The sequence below is a fragment of the Tachypleus tridentatus genome, chromosome 3 (genome assembly GCF_004210375.1).
Source record: "Tachypleus tridentatus isolate NWPU-2018 chromosome 3, ASM421037v1, whole genome shotgun sequence".
NCBI lineage: Eukaryota > Metazoa > Arthropoda > Merostomata > Xiphosura > Limulidae > Tachypleus > Tachypleus tridentatus.
Genome location: NC_134827.1, coordinates 99,250,776 through 99,273,635, shown reverse-complemented (window position 1 = coordinate 99,273,635; position 22,860 = coordinate 99,250,776). Strand labels below are relative to the sequence as shown.

Below are 22,860 nucleotides of genomic sequence, written 5' to 3'. Positions count from 1 at the left end.
CTTCTTGCAAAACTTGAATGGTAAACACATTAAAGTGAAGTAAACATCATATCTCCTGTCGACCTCTTGAACCAACAAAAAATATATCTCTGAGAAATTTGGTTTGATTTGTCTTGAATTTCGCGCAAAGCTATACGAGGGCTATCTGCGCTATCTGTCCCTAATTTAGTAGTGAAAGACTAGAGGGAAGACAACTACTCGTCGACTCTTGGGCTACTCTCTTACCAATGAATATTGCGATTTGCTGTCACATTATAACGTCTCCACGGCTGAAAGGGTGCGCATTTTCGGTGGGATGTGGGATTCGAACCCGCGACCCTCATGTTACGAGTCGAGTGCCCTAACCATAAGTCGTTCCAGGTCCCTCTGAGAAACTGTTGAAACAGTTTGTCCGGCACACTGTACATATATTTCATTCCCTTAAAGCTAACCAGTAGCACAGCGGTATGTCTGCGAACTTACGACGCTAAAATCCGGGTTTCAATACCCTTTGTGGACAGATCACACAGCTCATTGCGTTGCTTTGTGCTTGACTTCAAACAAGCAAGCTTTTTTTAAAAAGATCATACAAATATAATAATTTTTAAAAAGTTCAATCCATATAAAACAAAAAAACAAAATACGGATTGGTATTAATTGCAATATTCTACGGAATTGCTTCTTTCAGTAAGTTTTTCTTAACGTCATCAATGGTTTCTTACTGCAACAGACGGAGCAACAAATGAATGAATGCTTAGTTGTCAGTTCATGGGGAAAACTTTAAACTGCATAAAAGATAAGCAGGGACGTTTTATTTTAATATGCTTGTGTTGAGTGTTAGGCGTAGCTCATAAGAACAATATTACAAATCTCGTGCTGCCCTTGGAACCATTTCCTCCCTCATTGACCATAAATACGTAATATTGGCCGACAACGATAAATACATTGCACGTGGACATCTGCTTCAAAAACGAACTTCAGCCAAACAAAAAACTCATAACATGTCAGTGAGTCACGTGGGAGAAGTTGACAGTTATGTGATCGAATGAAGTTGGTGTAATTCCTCAAAGAACTGTTGATGTCGAGATGTGATTGGAGGATTGTGCCCCCTTAGTAAACTATTGTTTATTTTATTTTTAGGGTATACGAGGGTACACTCATCTTTAATGCAATGGTTTTTTTTTTGGTCAGGTGGTTTCCTTCTAACCATCACTAACACAAATGTAAAATTAGATATTTATATAGCATTGCAAAGGCTATCTTACATGTTTATATAGCATTGCGAAGGCTATCTTACATATTTATATAGCATTGCGAGGACTATCTTACATATTTATATATTGCGCTATCTGCGAGGGCTATCTTACATATTTATATTGCATTGCGAGGACTATCTTACATATTTATATAGCATTGCGAGGACTATCTTACATATTTATATAGCATTGCGAGGACTATCTTACATATTTATATAGCATTGCGAGAACTATCTTACATATTTATATAGTATTGCGAGGACTATCTTACATATTTATATAGCATTGCGAGGGCTATCTTACATATTTATATAGCATTGCGAGGACTATCTTACATATTTATATTGCATTGCGAGGACTATCTTACATATTTATATAGCATTGCGAGGACTATCTTACATATTTATATTGCATTGCGAGGACTATCTTACATATTTATACAACATTGCGAGGGCTATCTTACATATTTATATTGCATTGCGAGGACTATCTTACATATTTATATAGTATTGCGAGGACTATCTTACATATTTATATTGCATTGCGAGGACTATCTTACATATTTATATAGCATTGCGAAGGCTATCTTACATTTTATATAGCATTGCGAGGACTATCTTACATATTTATATAGCATTGCGAGAGCTATCTCACATATTTATATTGCATTGCGAGGACTATCTTACATATTTATATAGTATTGCGAGGGCTATCTTACATATTTATATAGCATTGCGAGGACTATCTTACATATTTATATTGCATTGCGAGGACTATCTTACATATTTATATAGCATTGCGAGGACTATCTTACATATTTATATAGTATTGCGAGAGCGATCTTACATATTTATATTGCATTGCGAGGACTATCTTACATATTTATATAGCATTGCGAGGACTATCTTACATATTTATATTGCATTGCGAGGACTATCTTACATATTTATATAGCATTGCGAGGACTTTCTTACATATTTATATTGCATTGCGAGGACTATCTTACATATTTATATAGCATTGCGAGGACTATCTTACATATTTATATAGCATTGCGAGGACTTTCTTACATATTTATATTGCATTGCGAGGACTATCTTACAACAAATTTAATTGCTCAAAAACTGGCACTTGTAGGGAGCTGTTTTTTGTTCCTTGGTATTTTAGTGCAAAGCTACACGTTACTTTATCTTTGCTATGCCCACAACGGGAATCGAACCTGATTTTTTTGCGTTGTGAGTCTATAAATGTATTTTTGGTTCACTTTGTGATAATTGTACGCGTGAAGGAAGTTTAATTAAAGTCAAAATTTATTCATCAAAGCAAACACACACACATACACATGTTTTTCTCTGTTTTATGAAATATTGTAAAATCGTATGTTTCCAAATATTGAGGTTTGACCTCATCTAGTTACAACTACAAAATCCAGTGAAGTCAGACAGAGGTTTATCGCTAAGTGGAGTAGCGGATTCTTTCCTACGAAACGTATTCACTGGAGTATGATCAACTGGAAATTGAGAGGCTAATTGTGTGATAAACTTAGAATAGTAATCAACTAATAAAACACGTTTATTGGATTAAGATCAACTAGATATTGAGAGGCTAGTTGTGTGAAAAACAGTCTGTATCCTAATGAAAACAATTAAGTATCTTTAAGCAGTCTGTATCCTAATGGAAACAATACAACATCCTTAAGCAGTCTGTATCCTAATGAAAACAATTAAGTATCTTTAAACAGTATGTATCCTAATGAAAACAATTAAGTATCTTTAAGCAGTCTGTATCCTAATGGAAACAATTAAGTATCTTTAAGCAGTCTGTATCCTAATGGAAACAATACAACATCCTTAAGCAGTCTGTATCCTAATGAAAACAATTAAGTATCTTTAAACAGTCTGTATCCTAATGGAAACTTTAAACAGTATCCTAATGGAAACAATTAAGTATCTTTAAGCAGTCTGTATCCTAATGGAAACAATACAACATCCTTAAGCAGTCTCTATCCTAATGGAAACAATACAACATTCTTAAGCAGTCTCTATCCCAATGAAAACAATTAAGTATCTTTAAGCAGTCTGTATCCTAATGGAAACAATACAACATTCTTAAGCAGTCTCTATCCTAATGGAAACAATACAACATCCTCAAGCAGTACTATCCTGATGAAAACATCAAAGCATATTTAAGCAGTCTGTATCCTGACGAAATCAATACAATATCTTTAATTAGTCTGTATCCTGATGAAAACAATACAACATCTTTAAGCAGTATGTATCCTGAAAAATACAATAGAGTAAATTATAAACATTAACGTATAGATTATTCAAATTCCCATATAAATATAGTTTCACTGTCGTAAAGAAATAACAACTTTAACACCATATATAAAGACAGTTTTTACAATCTGTCTAGAATTAAAATGTATTAATAAACAATTATCTGTTTTCTATTACAGCTTTTTCCATTTATTAATTCATGTATATCAGTAAGTCATAGATTCTTTAAACATTTATGTTTTAACCAGTTTCAGCGCGGCCTGAAATTGCTAGGTGGCTAGGACGCTCGGCTCACAAGCTGAGAGTCGTGTGTTCGAATCCCCGTCACACCAAACATGCTTGCCCTTTCAGCCGTGGGGGTATTATAATGTTACGGTCAATCCCACTATTCGTTGATAGAAAAGTAGCCCCGGAGTTAGCGGTGGGTGGTGATGACTCGCTGGCTTCCCTCTGGTCTTACAGTGCTAAATTAAGGACGGCTAGCGCAGATAGCCCTCGTGTACCATTGCCCGAAATTCAAAACAAACAAACAAACACTTTTAGCAGCAGGTGGCTTCCATTGGATTATGAGTAAACAGACTGTCTGCTATCTGCAACAGTGATCTGTTGACGTTAGAAAAGTATAGTATGTTAATAAATAATTAGACTTCCCTTACTCTTACCCTCCCAGCCGTGGGGGCGTTATAATGTGACGGTCAATCCCACTATTCGTTGGTAAAATAGTAGCCCAAGAGTTGGCAGTGGGTGGTGATGACTAGCTGCCTTCCCTCTAGTCTTACACCGCTAAATTAGGGACGGCTAGCGCAGATAGCCCTCGAGTATCTTTGCACAAAATTCAAAAAACAAAACAAAACAAACAAACAAACATTACGGAATATGTAACAGTTTTACAAACTTACAACACATTCAGTTACGATATTGTTTTTGCCTCATTATGCTGACCATAGGTTTTATTGACCCCTGTGTTCTAAATCTTTCTTAAATCGGAGTGCTTAGTTAGTTTGACATGCTCGAACTCTTTTAACTAACAATGAATTTCACATTATGGTTGAGGATTAAGAAATTCTACGTTTTACTTTTTTATTTTTTTCCGTATTTTGTTTTAAAAATAATACTGTAAGAAAGTCAAACTAATAAAATGTAATCATTATCTACGACGAACTTATTATTAGCGTAGTCAACCATGATGAAATGACTGACACGGCTAGAAACCTGGTTTCGATACCCGTAGTGGACAGAGCACAGATAGCCCATTGTATGGTTTTGTGCTTAATTCCTAACAAACAAATAATAAAATCAACTTATTTTTAAATACAAGTCTCACCCTCCCACTAACATAGCGGTATGTCTGCGAAGTTACAACGCTAAAAATTGAGTTTCGATACACGTGATGAGCAGAGCACAAATACCCCATTGTGTAGCTTTGTGCTTAGTTACAAGCGAAATATTTATATATTTCAATATGTTTGACTGCTGAGACTAAACTCCTCAAAGAAAAGAGAGGAAACTGACAGTAACTGTGAGAGATTATTTTATAGAATGTCCACTATGTCCTGTCCACTATGTCCAGTATTTACCCTACTTTTTCTTTAACATCCTTACACCGACGCATATATGAATGGTCCCGTAAGTATATATACGTTTGTAGTGTACACATACTCTCCGTATGGAGCTCATTATGAATTCCAGTAGACAAAACCTCTAGAGAATTGGACTCACTCTACTAGAAAGGTCTGGCATGGCCAAGCGCGTAAGGCGTGCGACTCGTAATCCGAGGGTCGCCGGTTCGCGCCCCCGTCGCGCTAAACATGCTCGCCCTCCCAGCCGTGGGGGCGTTATAATGTGACGGTCAATCCCACTTTTCGTTGGTAAAAGAGTAGCCCAAGAGTTGGCGGTGGGTGGTGATGACTAGCTGCCTTCCCTCTGGTCTTACACTGCTAAATTAGGGACGGCTAGCGCAGATAGCCCTCGAGTAGCTTTGTGCGAAATTCCCAAACAAACAAAACACTCCACTAGAAACTGTGTTTAAATACCCGTGGTGGTCAGAATACAGATATTCCATTGTTTAGCTTTGTACTTAATTCTGAACAAGCAGAATATCTAGAGAACAAAGTGTTTCTCACAATTCCTTGTTCTTTTTTTTATATTCTTCCTGTGAGCGAGAAAGTATAGAGAAAAATTTTTATTACATTGACCATGAATAAAAGTATGTTACCATTAAGTTCGTGACATAAAACAAATTCTAGAATGTGACTGTTTTGTCAATTTAAAAAAAAAAAAACTCAAAAACTCATACATTGCACCCACGTGGCTCGGTAATAATTTTGCGGACTTTCAAAGTAAAATACTTTATGTGTCCGGATAACTCCTTGTGTAGTTTTTGGTAACTATAAACAAACCGAAAAAAACAAACTCAAACAATAACTATGGTTATTAGTACGTAATACATTTTAGCAGAAGAACAAACTTTGATTTTTTTGTAATAATAATAATTAAAATTAAGTTTTTTTTAAGAGTAAAGATCGTTCACAACCAAGTAAAAGTCAAATCAAACGTTCGAGCCGTATTTCAAGCTTCTTTAGGGTTAACAATTAGCTGTTGGATGTGCATGACTCTTGAGACAAATTAGCTTCTTGGTTAAAGTTTATTTAACTGATGTCTGATATGTGTCTGATATTTTAGTAATTTATTCCTCAACATTTAATGTGTAGGCGTGGCTCACTGATTTGAGTTCTCCATCTATGAATCTGAAAGGGACAGTTTCTGAAAGAAATAAATCCTCATTTGGGTCCATGGATTGAAGGTCAAATCCCGCTTTTGTGTCACACAAAAGTAGCCCAAGGGCTCACTGTGGGGGCTGTTCAATTACTTCTATTCCTCTAGTCTATCAGTTCATAATTAAGGACAGCTACGCGTATCTCACTCTTAAGTTTTTACCCTAAAATTCTGAAATCCACAAAAAATAACATTTAATACTAATATTCAAATCTTAAGTTTATTTAAGTCTTCTTTTAAAGATTCTATTAAAATGTTCTTTGGAATCTAATATGACTGTCATTGACTTATTCAGATATAATTCAAATTTTTGGATGTTATTTATTGCTTTAAAGGGCTAATTTTTGGGCATTTAATATATTTATCGTTGGTTCATTTAATTGTCACCTAATAGTTTATTTGTTTTTAACAAGTTATTTGTTTAGTTACCGTTTACGGTTTAGTAACTTGTCACACAGTTTTTGTGGTTGTCACTATCAATTTTATGACCGTAATTTAAATATTTTGCTGTTTGAATAGAAAACGTTCATTTTACAACTGAATGACCTTCCTGTAACGATTTATTATTTAAACGTTGGATTTGATTGAAGGTAATTGCTCATCCGTAAATCTGCGAGCTGATAGCACTATCACTGAGGTTGCCCGCGATGGACAAAAACACAGATGGTTCATTCCGTGGCTTTATTTCTTAACAACAACAGTTAGTTACTAGCCAATAATCTAATCCATTATATCATGAAAAAATTAATTGGTCATCGTCTCAGAGATGGTTAAGAAATTATTGCCCTATTTACGTGGCTTAATCTTAATGAACGATTTTATTTTGTCTACTACTTAAATAAAAGGACCTGTTTTTGTGTGGTCCAATGTTATATTCTTAGCTGACATTCACTTGTTATTTAGGAAAGTGGTGATTGGTTTTAATTATTACGTCATCTAATGCATGGATTCTCAAAGTTTTTAGGACAAGAATCCCTTTCCGGAGCTGAACAGCCTGTCACACTTCAGTTTTCATACATCCAAAACAAAAAACGATTAAATAATCAAGTATATATTTGTTAGTATAACACAATTCAACACATACAATGAACCATCAGTATAGAATATCCCAAACACTGCAATACAACGTACTGCCCATGACCTTTTTAAATTTTGTTTGTTTCAAGTTAAACACAAAGCTACACAATGGGCTATCCGTACTCTGCCCACCACGGGTATCGAAACCCAGTTTATAGCGTTGTAAGTCCGCAGATTTAGCGCTGTGTCACTGGGGGCGACCTTCTTAAGACCTGTGTACGATCTCTTCTCCACTTTGTTGATCGCTTCCCACAATTTGAGAAACACTGCATCAAAGAGCTTTATTTTGTAAATGTGCTTTCAACTATAATAATATGTAAATTCGTTTCATTTGTTTAATTATTTAGAATTTTCTATGTGTTTATAAAGATTTAGATTAAAAAATGGAAAAAAGTACTCGTACTAAAAAAAAGCTTCAAATCCTGATAAAAGTTAGACTTAGGATTGTAATAGAAATCATTTATTTTTGTTTTAATAGCAAAGTCACGTCAGGCTAACTGCTGTGTCCATCGAAGGGAATCGAACCCTCTGATTTTAGCGTTGTAAATCCTTAGAATCACTGTTATTTCACCAGGAGGCCGAAATTATCTAATTAATTATGCTAAAATTAATAATTCAGCCATTTAAAAATTATTTAAACCCAGTTTGTTCAAACGAATTATGTGGAGCGACACTGATCACTAGGTCATTGCTAAGCTTACGGATTTATAACGCTAAAATCTGGGGTTCAATTCCCCCTAGTGGACAAAACACAGACTGCTCATTGTGTATCTTTATGCTAAAGGCCTGGCGTGGTCAAGGGGTTAAGGTACTCGACTCGTAATCTAATGGTCTTGGGTTCGAATCTCCGTCGCACCAAACATGCTCGCCCTTTCAGCCGTGGGGACGTTTTAATGTGCGGTCAATCCCACTATTCGTTGGTAAAGGAGTAGCCCAAGAGTTGGTGGTGGGTGGTGATGACTATGTGCCTTCCCTCTAGTCTTGCACTGCTAACTTAGGGATGGCTAGCGCAGATAGTCCTCGTGTAGCTTTGCGCAAAATTCAGAAACAAACAAACAAACTTTATGCTAAAACTAAATCAACACTAATGGATGGTTACCCAGTTCACAAATTGTAATCAAATAGTATGTTTAAAAAAAAATTTTTTTTAATATTTATGTGGTTTGTTTGAATTTAAACACAAAGCTCCATAATGGGTTACCTGTGCTGTGCCCACCACGAGTATCGAAATTCGATTTTTAACGTTGTAAGTCCGTAGATTGTTTGTTTTTTAATTTCGCGCAAAGCTACACGAGGGATATCTGCACTTAGCCGTCCCTAATTTAGCAGTGTAAGACTAGAGGGAAGGTAGATAGTCATCACCACTTATCGCCGACTTTTAGGTTATTCTTTCACCAACGAATAGTGGGATTGAACGTCACATTATAACGCCCCCACGGCTGAAAGGGTGAGCATGTTTGGTGTAACGGGGATTCGAACTCGCGACCCTCAGTTTACGAGTCGAGCACCTTAACCACCTGGCCATGCCGGGCTGGCATCATTAGAGTCTATTTCTAATTTAGTTACAACGTAAAACAAGATCCCGTCTTTTTGTTATTATTTATTTTGTAGCGTTCCTTGAAACAATGTATTGGTTTTGTGTACTGTATTGTTCCACTCTTTTCATTCCAGAATAGAACTGCATATCGAAAGATCCAAGGTTCAAGTCCACAATAAGCTGCTGGCATCACTCTGGTTATAAGGTGTGTTATAATTGTAACAGCTAATCATTCTCTTCGACTAAGAGCATGCGGTGGGTACTGATGACTGAATATTCGTCCCTAAAGTCAACATTTTTTATTGTGATTTGCTACGTGACACAGAAAGAAAAAAAAAACATATATTTTTCTACTCGTCATTTCATATAATCAGCTTTATTTATTACTGATATCAATCAGGCTTAGTAAGGACGATGCCCTCAAGCAATAAACGTGGAGCTAACACGTTCCCTGTTCGAGAGACCATTATTATTAAAAAGGAATACTCTGTGTTAGAGCACAATTGTAGAAATACAGCTTAACATCATAGTAATGTAACTTCCAAAATGTATTAAACTATTTAAGGTTCGTTTAATTAATTTGTTTTTCCAAAGTCTTGAAGCGGACACATCAGTTGGCTTATCAACAAAGGATAACCACAAACCTCTCCTCCGTTAAGCCTGAACCATTAAAAGTCAAGTGCTAAATAGTCTTAAATTCTGTTTAAGCCTGTTAGGCTTTAAATTTCTGATGTTAACAATAAAATATCATTCCCACTATGGGGTTAAGAAGGAAGGGGGGAGAAATGACAATTTCTAAACGCCCCTAATTGCCTCTAAATCCCCTTTGGTAACCCAAATAAAACCCAAATGACTTACCAAGTAAGCTGTTTGAGGGACTTTCTATGCTATATGTGTAAACTGGAGAGCTCTTCAAAAACTTTATAATTTGCAATTAAATCGTAATTATATAGCTATATGTTTCAAAAAATCGCAAACTCTGTCAAATTCCTAATAACAATACAAGTGTGTCAGAGCTTCAAAACTCCAGACTCCTAACATTTGCATGTCTAGACGAAGAAGTAGGCTGTAAGTGGTATTTATAGAACTTTACTTTGTGTTTAGTTTTCGGTAATACTCTTTCTAATGCACAGTATTACTTTCTCCTAATTCAAACTTTAAAGTAAATGGTATTTAGAGACAAAACATGTTTCTTTGTGTCTTGTAGCTTGCCAATAATACTGGTAATAGATAGTGGAAGAAATAGGTACTTGTTATTCACTGTTTAACTTAACTAGTATGCATTACCTCATTCAGTATTCTTTCTTACTCAGAGTACGTGTGTATAGATCCAGTAAGAGAAACACATGAATGCAGAAAGTTCACGCTCGATAACTCCACTAATTTCTTCAAAACGAACAAAATTCTGTCTTCTGGTTTGATTTGAATTTCGCGCAAAGCTATACGAGGACTATTTGAGATAACCGTTCTTAATTTAGCAGTATAAGACGAGAGGGGAGACAGCTAGTCATCACCACCCACCGCCAACTCTTGGGCTACTCTTTCCCCAACGAATAGTGGGATTAACCGTCACATTATAACACCCTCATGGCTGAAAGAGCAAACAGGTTTGGTGTGACGAGAGATTCGAACCCGCGAACCTCGGATTACGAGTCGCATGCCCTAACCACATGGCCATGCCGGGTCTTGTTGGCCTTTCCGGTTTACGTTTTATGTATTTCGATTATTATTAGATAGCTAGACAGATAATAATCATTAAATAAATCTACTGCGTTTTGCACATTATTTAAATTATACCATTGGAAATAAACAGGAAACTGCTGTGACATAAAAATAAAAACAGCTCACAGAAATAGTCTCTGAGTTAAGTTGTACATAACAATCAACTTGAAAAGTTGCTGCCCTTAACAGTTTAATAAAGAATTTAAACAAGCGAAATGCATTTTAACTTAATAATCGATATAGATATTCAATACTTTTTTAGCCTTTTGCCTGAATGAAAATATTATTTTTAGTTACTTATAAATAAATTTCATTTCGCTTTATTACGGTTTTAGCCAAATAAATTGATTATATTTAAAACACTTTCCAAAAAGCCAAGTTTTAGCTCGCTGTTACTGACGATATTGAAACCATAAATCGTGTATGGGTTGTATCTGACTCTATTAAAAACTTCCATCACTGTACACGACAGCCAAATCTGAATGTTGATGGAAATCGAATTAGAATTTTCAACGTGAACAACACTTTAAGCGCCCTTGAGTTCAACAGGCAAATCAGAAGCCCCCTTAGAATCTGGCTTATTCGTCTTAATTTTAAACTATTCACCAGGAGAAAGGAAGCCAACAGCCTCCGTCGCTACAAGGGTTTATCAATTTTTGTTGTTGTTGTTTTTATTATTGAATAATACGATTAACTGTCATTCCTGTCACGCGACCACAGCTGAAAGTGCAAAGTGTGTTCAGCCCCATCAAGTCTTGAACCCCAAGGTCTTTGACTCACACCTTGACAAAGCATAGACCTAAAACTTTGAATGAATTCTATTTTTGTATTTAATTTTAAGTTTCTATATCCTAAAGAGTAATAAAATTCTTCGCCTCACATTTTCGAAAATAAAACTTGAGTTTTAAAATGCTTGAAATTACTTAAACAAACAAACTTATGGGATAGTAATCAAACATCTAAGCACGCCCTCTACATTCCTACACTCAATTACACGATACGTAGTTTGTTTTGGTTTTTTATTATCTCTATAAGTGTGTATTCTAAAATATTAAACATGTTACTCGAGTCTTAAGTGTTTATTTCATAGTGGTAAGAATTCAAATTTGATTTTAGGTGTATTTTTAGAAAATTACGCAATATTAAGTTTGTTTCTAATTTCAAACACAGTATCTGTCAGTTAGTTTATATACTGTCTGCTGTAACTTATCAGCCATCTTTCTTTAACAGGTTGCACAAAATGGCGGAATGTCCAATGGCTATTGACACTATGACTAATAGCCTCACAAACATCACGATGATGGTCACTGGCAATTCTTCACTTGAATCTGACATTCAACAGCTAAAGTTTCTAGGATATGGTGTCATTGGTTCGGTTGTGATTGGACTAGGAATTCTTGGAAATATGATCAACCTAATTGTACTTACTAGGCCTAACCTTAAAGGTGTGACTTTTGTTTATCTATCGTGGCTAGCTACTTCGGACTTAATGACCCTCTTGGTCAGCACCACTTCTTTACTTAGACTCCATGGAGTTCAGCCACGTAGTTTCGTTGCATCTTTATATTATGCTTACGTGGAGTTAGCCCTGGTTAACGCCTTCATGGCCAGCAGTGTTTTTCTGGTGGTGGCCTTGACCATCGATCGTTATTTCTCTGTTTGTTTGCCCACTAGGTATAAAGAAGTACATAATAATCGCAGAGCAAGGAGGGCCATAATAGTTGCTTACGTGTTAGCTTTCTGTATATACGTGCCTATTTGTTTTCAGAAGAAACCTATTGCAGTGCACACGGAGAAAAATGAAACTATTTATATCGCCTGTGAAAACCCCACCGTCTTCAACCATACTGGCTTCAGATTCTATCTACTGATAAAAGAGATAATCGTGAGGATTGGACCAGTCATCATTTTGGCCATCTTGAATATCACCATCATCGTAACCTTCAGGAGAACGGTCCGTAAACGAAGAAGTCTTCTCAACAGCTCAAATTCTAGTCAATCGAACCAAAAAGAGAGCAATAGAAAGCTAATGGAAGAGCGCCGCCTGGTTGTATTGCTAGGAGGAATTGTGATCTTGTTCTTCGTGTGCATGACCCCAGCAGCAGTTTTAACTCTTTTGAACAGTGACCACAAAGAACTAGAATTTGGCTTTCAGCTGTTTCGGGCAATTGCCAACGTCTTGGAACTGGCAAACTTTGCCATGAATTTTTATGTGTACTGTCTATGTAGTTCCGAAATCAGAACAACATTCCTACGATTATTTTGTTGTGCTGACACCCAACTCTCTGAACAAAACTGCATCAGTCGACTTCATATGGAAAACAATATTCAAATGTAAATACAACTATTTAACTCGGTCAGCTAGTATCGTGAATGTATACCCTTGTTGCTTCGTGTTCGGACGATCTCTTTGTACAAAAAAATGCAATGTGTTTTACTCCATTTCAATAGTAGTAATATCTTTGTGATTCGTCCAGAAAATTACAGCCTGTCTTTCAATCAAGCAAATAAACGAGTAAATGGAAATTACGTTGGGAAAATACACATATGTTCTTACCACTAATCAAAATGAAAAGAAGATCACAGACGATTAGGAATAATAATAAACTTTAAGCAGAGATACATTCTTCGAAAACACTGAACGTCTTATGAATTATTAATAAATGTTCAATAGTTTCTTGACTTTTAAGATTTGAAAACATAATCGTTATAGAAATCATATTTTTATTGGTTTAATAAGGTTTTTAAAAAATGCTATTTTTGAAAGGGAAGCTAAAGAAATCTAACTAAAACACATTACCAGAATTACTTTGTTTATTTGAAGTTAAGCACAATCTACACAAACTATGCTCTGCTCGCCGAGGGTATCAAAACCCGATTTCTAGCGTTCAATAACATTAGAAATACTGAAACATTATATGTTGTCTACTTTCTAAAAGTATATTCAGTGTAGAAAAACATAGTTTGATGTCAGAATTGTGTGACTTACAACTAGCATAATTTGTTTCAAACATCAACTAAGTTTACGTACTACTAAAAATGTTAATAATACTATATCAAAGTGTATTCAGTTATAGTTGCATAATTTATCTCATTTAAAAATGCTTTGTCCTTCAGTAAATTAACACTATATAGTTCTCTATGCTATTTGTTAAGTAACAACAGGCTTACGTTTCAACAACAGATCAAAGAGATATCTCGTCTTCTTTGATGTTCTCACGCAAATATTTCCAAATAGTTCAACTAGCCAGCAAGAACAAATCAAAAACTGGGAAGGTGTAATTTACTTAAAAGTTCATTTGAAAATAAATTAGATTGTTGAGATTTAGTAACATCTTCAACACGTTAAAATGTGAAGTTCAAAAATCCGACAAGCTAAAGAACGTACGTCGAACCATGTTCCACTCAAGAACACAGCCTAAAGACATGTTAAATGGGTTAACTGGACAATGAGCAGAACTTTGTGGCCCAGATTTTATCCACACACGACAAGCGTTGATATGTGAAAACATGCACAGATAAACGTGGAACAAACTTGCTATAACTTTTAGAGAAAAGGACTTATTTGTTTACTGCGAACTTCACCTCATATTATAAACTCTCCATACTGGCTTTCAACTTTTTAAAAATTAATCAATAATATTCTAAAGTGTGCAAGTTTCTTGTGGCGGGTAAACAACAACGAAGAATAATTGTTTCGTTTAACTCAGATATTTACGAAAATCTACAAGACAACAGTTTGCACAAACCATACGTAGTTTCGAACTGATAAACTATGAACAAGACAACTAGTCAACAGGATCCAATGCAGGAACTGAACACTGAATATTAGTGTTATAAGGTCCTCGCGCACTGATGAGCGCACCAAACATGCTCGCGCTTTCAGCCATGGGGGCGTTAAAATGTGACAGTCAATCCCACTGATAAACTACCGAGAAGCACTACAGAGCCAGGACTGAATTTTAACACTGAACGTATACTAATATTCTATACTTTAATACGTTTCTTGAAGTTTATCTCATGATGACGAGAAACCCACTTGAAATAAAAACGCATCTCAAGACAGTCGGCACGGGTATTAAAACTTAATTAAAATAAAGTACAGAACAACGTTTCGATCTTCGTAGGTCATACCAGTCGTATTAAGAACACATTTTCACTGACTCTGTTACAATACACAATACATTCTGACTGGAAGCAAAAAATAAATAAATCAGTAATAGAAAATGAACAACAAAATCATAGAAGTATAATTTTCATCTATTGTTTTCCTTTGTGGACAAAAATCATGATATTTTCTTGCACATTCCATTATTAGTAGTGCCATTGTCATATACTTTTAGGCCCGGCAAGGCCGGGTGGGTTAAGGCGTTCGACTCGTAATCTGAGGGTCGCGGGTTCGAATCTCCGTCGCACCAAACATGCTCGTCCTTTCAGCCGTGGGAGCGTTATAGGGTGACGGTCAATCCCACTAATTGTTGGTAAAAGAGTAGTCCAAGAGTTGGCGGTGGGTGGTGATGACTAGCTTTCTTCCCTCTTGTCTTACACTGCTAAATTAGGGACAGCTAGCGCAGATAGCTCTCGAGTAGCTTTAAGCAGTGAAAGACTAGAGTTAAGGCAGCTAGTCATCACCACCACCGCCAACTCTTGAACTACTCTTTTAGCAACGAATAGTGGGATTGACTATCACCTTATAATGCCTTCACGGCTGAAAGGGCGAGCATGTTTGGTGTGATGGGGATTCGAACTCGCGATTCTCAGATTACAAGTCGAACGTCTTAACCCACCTGGCCGTCCCGGGCCGATTTTTAATGTGAAAATAATAAATTGTTCTATGATCAAAGAATCAATGTTTCGTATAGTTTTCATTATATGTCACAAGTTTGCCCGATAAGCGCCATCTGTGATTTCAAGATGTGAGAAAGGGTTTAGTTTCTTTCATTATAAAATTATTTCTATTATTCCTTAAACATACATTATTTTACAATATTAAGCTACATCATAACATATGATTCCTTGTTAAAGTTCATTAGATTATACCGTAATATAAAAGACTGTTGATAAAAATTTTATTTATTTATTTTGTGAGTGAGTATCTTATCACTATTTTTTCATAACAAGAGGGTTAGAAGCAAATATTTTAAAATAAATGTGATGTTTGTTTTCTTTAATTAAGCACAAAGCTACACAATTGGCTATCTGTGCTCTGCCCACCACGGGTTTCGAAACGCGGATTTTAGCGTTGTAAGTCCGCAGACATACGGCTGAGCCACTGCGGGGAGGAGGGGCAATAAATGTGATGACCAGTTTAGTTGCGCAACTCGATAAGAGTCGTCCGTTGTATTTATAATTCATTGATGTAAAGATTATGACACGTCGCATAAGATTTATTTATATCGATGATATACAATAAACATACGATTTAGTAATAAATATATAAATAGTATGAAAGGTGTGGGAAACAGCAGACACAAAAACAGAGCAAATGAGAGCAAAGTAAAGTCATGTAAAAAAGACATTCGGACAGAGTAGGAAGGCCTAATGGTTGATATACACTGCTTGCCAAAATCTTAAGGTCAATGAACATAAACAAAAATATGCATTTTGCGTTGTTAGACTCCACCACGTATTTGAGTAGAGCATCGAAAGATGAAAATAAGAAAAGGGAAAATAAAAATAAAAACTTTTTAGCATTTAATAGGGAAATTGTGAACACTATGAAATTAGCCTAAATACTAGCTGATCAAAAGTTTAAGTCCATACCGAAAAGAAGTCCTAAACAGAGTAGGAAATGCCCAACAAGAAGTCTCAGTAGTAAATTGCACAGCCGTCATTGCGAATAACTTCAAACATTCGCTTTGGCATTTCGATATAAGCGTTTGCAGAAGGCTGGCTGGAATGTTATTCCAAGTGGTGAGGATGGCTTCACGAAGATCATGCACTGTTTGGAATTGACGTCCGTTTCTATAGACTTCCCTTGCCATCCACCTCCAAACATTTTCAATGGGGTTCTGTTCGGGCGAACACGCTGGATGGTCCAAAAGAATCACGTTATTCGCCATGATAAACTCCTTTGTCCTGCGGCCATGGTAGATTGCAGCGTTGTCCTGCTGAAAAATCCAGTCATTTCCACACAAGCGAGGGCCTTCAGTCAATAAGGATGCTCTCTCCAACATGCCAATGTAGCCAGCTGCTGTTCGACGCCCCTGTATAATCTGAAACTCCATTGTTCCATAGAAGGAGAAAGCACCCCAGATCATGATGGAACCTTCTCCACTGTGTCGTGTAGAAAATGTCTCCGGTGAGATATCCTTATCGTGCCAGTAACGTTGGAAGCCATCTGGACCATCCAGGTTAATTTTTTCTCATCAGAGAACAAAACCTTCGTCTACTTTTCTACGTCCCATGTTTGGTGCTTCTCAGCAAATTTTAACTGAGCTGTTTCGTGGTGTGGAAGGATTCGTGGCCTTTGAAGACGTTTACGGTTTTTAAAACCTTTCTCTCGCAGATGCCGTCTTATTGTTCTTGAGCTGCATTCTGCGTTCGTAAGGGCCTTAATCTGGTTCGACAATCGGCTGGTGTCTTGCCGGACAACCCATCGAATCCTCCTGCTTAACGTCGGCGAAATTCTCTTGGGCCGATCACTTGAAATTTTCATTCTGTATCCTTCAGGGTCTTTTAAGAAATTTGCAACAGCAGTTTTATTACGCTCAATCCCACCAGCGATGGCACGTTGAGAGAGACCTGGCTTTTGCAGCTCAACAATTCTGCCACGTTCAAACTTTATCAACGTTTTAGCCTTTGTCATGTTTTTACCCAATGTTACACAGAAGATATCAGTGGGAGGTGTTGACAGCGCTAAAGCTTGAACACAAATAACTAAATTTCGTTACATGTTTACCAATTAACGCTTCGTTTCAGTATGGTCTTAAACTTTTGACCAGCTAGTATTTAGGCTAATTTCATAGTGTTCATATTTTCCTTATTAAATGCAAAAACAATTTTTTTTTTATTTTCCCTTTTCTTATCTTCATCTTTCGAAGTTCTACTCAAATTAGTGGTTGAGTCTAACAACGCAAAATACATATTTTTTCTTTATGTTCATTGGCCTTAAGATTTTGGCCAGCAGTGTATAAAGAACAGGCAAAATAGGTGGTCTCTGAATCAAATTTGTGAGAAAAGTTAAACAGTTATACGTATTGTGTTGCGTATTAATCTCAAACATTTTCCAGAACCTTAAACTTTAAAAACATGTTATATCATAGGTATAAATATAAATTTAAGACACTTTTTGATAAATTGAAACTTGGACAGCACCTTCTATCAAATGGGATAAGTGGCCAGATTAAGGACTCTCATTGGGTTCAGGTAGCAACCATAATTTTTAACAACTGATTAGACGTAAATCAGACGATAAGCAAGCAGTACATAACATTTGAACAGCTTTTGTACCGAATTAACTGATTTGAAAATCACTCTTACAACGCACGCACAGTGAACCTTGAGCCTTCCGTACGCAGCCCTTTAAGCTAACCATTATATCACGATTGGTCTAAGTTTTAACAAAAATGACATATCAATTTGTGTTTGTTGTGTCTAACTCTTTTCTTTAATTCGCCATTTTAGCCCAAAATTACGTAATAAGTGATGATGTTTGAAATTTAACATTAGTGTTTTTCTACCATAATGGAGGCTAGAATGCTAACTTCAAGAAGTAAGTTAATTTGAATAAATTACCCAATTTTTTTCTTCTTCTTCACTTTGGAGAGCAGTCACCTTCCCACAGCTGTCTGCAGACAGCGAATGATCATATAGACGTGGGACGTAGTGGGCTTGAGCACCCACATTTCGCTCTCCTAATTTCTATTTTTGTAACTATTATTTTGATTTTACTTTATTTCATTATGAGAGATTAGCTAATGGAAGTTAAGACTGATAGACGGTGTATCCCCACCGCAATGTGGGTTCTACTTCCAAAGTCATCTCCAAAACCTAGGATACATTTTATATCCCACATGAAAGCTTGTATTCTGAGATCCTTTCAATTAGTGCAGCGTTTTTTATCTTTGTTTTGACTTGTTTTGGGTTATAACAAACTAATATATATATATATACTGTATACCCTTTTTGGAGCATGGGTGCATTATAAAAGCGGCTGTAATATTCCACTGTTTGATTAGAGTAATTATACATGTAATAATGTTAAATGTATCAAAAGCAAAATGTGTAAGTGAATACTGTAGTTGTTAAAATAAATAATTCATGCGTGAGTATCTTAGTAAAGGATCTGAAATGTCACAAGGTATCCAACAGTAATGACATATGTAACAATAACACCAGTAAATGTACAATGTGGAAAAAAATTCATCTCTTGTCGCAAAAGAAAATAAAAACCGTAGATTTTATTGTTCATTGCGTTATTGCTGATATACTGTATTGCGTTATTGCTGATGTTCTGTTTTTCAGGATTCCTTTGAGAAAGTAAACCTTTCTCGATATGAACTTTCTCCAATCTTATATATAAAGTTACAATAACTTTACCTCTGGGATTTCAGAATATTTTAAAATTGATTCTAGAAATCAATTTCCTCTTATTTTATCTTTACGTCTGGATATTTTCTGTTGAGGGATTCGAGAACTCTTCACTCTGTTTGAACATTACTTTCAAATTAGATGGTAGGCCTAATTCCTACAAATTGTAAAATAGAATACTATACACTATTTTCTGTGTGTGTGTTCGTGATTGTGGATGTTATGTACGAAGTTTCTGAATAAAAAATTTTGTATGAATTAAAATCTAGAAACTGCTCTGAAACAAAGAACTCCCATTGTCTCTAACTCAGTGTTGTCGTGACCACTTATTGGACTGAATGTACACAAAAAATTAAAACAAAATAATTTTAAAAGTCTTGTCACGGCTAAAAACATTTACGATAAAAGCAATGAAAACCAAAATTTAAACTTGCACATCTGCACACTTTTACAATGAAAAGTAATGAAAATCGAAATCTAAATTTGCGCATCTTCCAAGTGCGATTTATACAAACCGAAACAAATATATGGGTTTTTACTACTCTGAAACTTTGATGAATTACGATTATAATCTAGTTTTGAAACCTAATACATAGTCATTAACATGACCTGGATGGCTGTACATCTCTTAGCTTGCGCCAATCTATTTAAAATATTACTTGAGTTAATAATGGTAGACATGTCTTGTTCGCAAGCCATAATTAACAAGTATTCCAACCTGTTGTTTTTCATAGTTGATTGAAGCCTAGTTTATATTAGCTTCATCTTACTCAAGACTCTTTCATCTTAAGCTGAAATGATTGAGAAATTCATTAAATCTTAACAGGTATATTCATGTATTATTAGTAAATTAATAAAGAATAACCCTTAATCGGTCTGGAACGGCTAAGCAACAACGGAGGCAACAAGATAAATAACTTCGAAGTTTGTTTCCCCAAACCGTTTTTAATTTGATTTGATAAGCCAAATGCCACATTTCTTGATTTTTTCTATTTTTTTAAAAACCTGAACTAGTATAATTCTGAAAAGTTAATAGACACAATCAGTGTCACTTGAACAAAAAATTGAAACTGATAAATAGCAAGAAAATGGAAAATTTATTTTCACTTAATGTTTTTATAATTGCCCAAACAAATGCTAAAACTAATCGGTAGGATTTTAAAGACTAAAATGAACAATAGATAACAATATGTTGATGTTTCTTTTGTTTTTGAATTTCGCACAAAGCTACTCGAGGGCTATCTGTGCTAGCCGTCCCTAATTTAACAGTGTAACACTAGAGAGAAGGCGGCTTGTCGTCACCACCCACCACTAACTCTTGGGTTAACAGTGTAACACTAGAGAGAAGGCGGCTAGTCGTTACCACCCACCGCTAACTCTTGGGCCACTCTTTTATCAACAAATAGTGGGATTGACTTTCACATTATAACGCCCCAACGGCTGAAAGGGCTTTGGCGCGACGGGGATGCAAACCCGCGACCCTCAGATTAGAGTCGCACGCTTTGTTTTGTTTTTTTGTTTTTTGGAATTTCGCACAAAGCTACTCGAGGGCTATCTGTGCTAGCCGTCCCTAATTTAGCAGTGTAAGACTAGAGGGAAGGCAGCTAGTCATCACCACCCACCGCCAACTCTTGGGCTACTCTTTTACCAACGAATAGTGGGATTGACCGTAACATTATACGCCCCCATGGCTGGGAGGGCGAGCATGTTTAGCGCGACGCGGGCGCGAACCCGCGACCCTCGGATTACGAATCGCACGCCTTACGCGCTTGGCCATGCCGGGACCAATATGTTGATGTAGAATAGCACTGAATTAATTAATCTACATAAACTATATGTTGCACAATTCAGTAAAACTTAAAATTAATTTCTTTATCATCAACGTATTGTCTAAAAATATGAAACCTCAAATTTTGCCAAGTGGTTTTTAGTAGTCAAATAATTTTATAAGACGTTTGATTCACCTTCTACCATCACGATTGTGACCGTATGTTCAAAATACTCTGAAAACTGTAACTGCATTATTTAAACAATCCAGTATTCCTTTCAGAGTATCGTATGAATCAATACTTTATTCCCCTAAACATCCTCACACATAAATATCTGACTAATTTCTGACCCTACAAAAGTAAAGAAGATAAAAACATTTAAAGGTTGTGTACTTTCTATTCTTCAACTAACATCTGCTGTCAAATGAGTCAAATTCCAAAATTTATATCCCATTTATCTTTAACATACTTTTAACAAATTAATGTTATTACATTTCAACTTTAACATTATCAGTCAGTTATTTCTCATTAGTCCTTTTTTAATTTCGCAATTGTTTAAACTGATCCACAGTTTTCATAGAGTCCTATTATATTTTTCAGATATAGTATCCAGCTTTGTTTTTTTTTTCTTTTATGTCCTTAGTGATCCAATGATGTATTTGTTTGAGATTAAGCACCGACTCCCCCTATGAGCTATCTGTGCTCTTCCTACCATGGGTAGCAAAATCCAGTTTCTAGCTTTGTATGTCCGCAGATGTGCTGCTGTGCCAATAAAGAGGAGGGAGCTTGTGAGCCAATGATGCTTGGATTTCCTTTATCCTTTAATATGTTCCAAATTAAAAGAATATAGCATTACATACACAATACAATAATGTTATTCTCCTGAAGGCACGGGCTCTATCTACGTGACTGAGTCATTACCATTGCACAATAAAGGTGTTGTGTCCTTGAAGTATCACTTGACTTATCAAGGAAAAATGTCACTGTCTATTTTAATACAGCTTCTTCTGCTTTACAAGATTGCTCCCACGAGAACGTTCATGTGAGAACCCAGTTGAATAACCCATAAACGTATCATCCACATTTCATATCCTGTTATCCATATCTTGGGTTTTTCTGCCGATGTTTCGAACACAGCATAATGTTTTAGGACAACAAGAGATCTACTGGTTCATCTCGGCTGTCTCATCCTGTAGGCTAAACTAAAATTATTGAAAAAATAAATAAATTCTAAAGTCAGACCTTATTATTCACAGTATTATCAAATTCATTTAAATTTACTGTCTCCAAAATATCGAAAAGCAAGCCATAACAAAGGCCAAAAGACATAAAACTATACGAGCTGAAGATTACTCCTACCTTGCCAAAATTTGTATATATATATATACACTCCTCCTACTATTTAATATTTTTTTAAAAGGAATGATAAAGGTGATCTCATAAACAAATCTTTATTCTGTATATACATTTCATTTTCTACCATAAAATAACTGGTAAGTGTGTGTGTTTTCTTAGAGCAAAGCCACATCGGGCTATCTGTTAAGCTTACCAAAGGGAATCAAACCCCTGATTTTAGCCATGTAAATTCGTAGACCTACCGCTCTACCAGTGGAAAGCAGCTGGTATTTGTTTGTTTTTGAATTTCGCGCAAAACTACTCGAGGGCTATCTGCACTTGCCGTCCCTAATTTTGCAGTGTAAGACTGAAGGGAAGGCAGCTAGTCATCACCACTCACCACCAATTCTTGGGCTACTCTTTTACCAACGAATAGTTGGATTGACCGTCACATTATAACGCCCTTACGGCTGAAGGGCGAGCATGTTTGGTGCGACCGGGGTTCGAATCCGCGATGCAGCTAGTAAGTAAGAAAAATTTAGTGGCTTCCTTGAACAACATTTTGTATTTAAACTGAATAAAGATAGTTGGTTAAATAA

General features: G+C 35.9%; 1 protein-coding gene across 3 annotated transcripts in view; it reads left to right on the top strand.

Annotated features, from left to right (window-relative positions):
• LOC143247583 (putative G-protein coupled receptor B0563.6) overlaps positions 1-13,345 on the top strand; it is a 60,245-nt gene extending 46,900 nt beyond the window's left edge. For all 3 annotated transcript variants that reach the window (XM_076495889.1, XM_076495888.1, XM_076495890.1), the window contains 2 exons: positions 9,038-9,108; positions 11,856-13,345. In XM_076495889.1, coding sequence (XP_076352004.1) covers positions 11,866-12,963 — 1,098 coding nt within the window. In that variant the 5' untranslated portion in view covers positions 9,038-9,108; positions 11,856-11,865 and the 3' untranslated portion in view covers positions 12,964-13,345. The remainder of the gene's footprint in view (positions 1-9,037; positions 9,109-11,855) is intronic.
• The last annotated feature ends 9,515 nt before the right edge of the window (positions 13,346-22,860 follow it).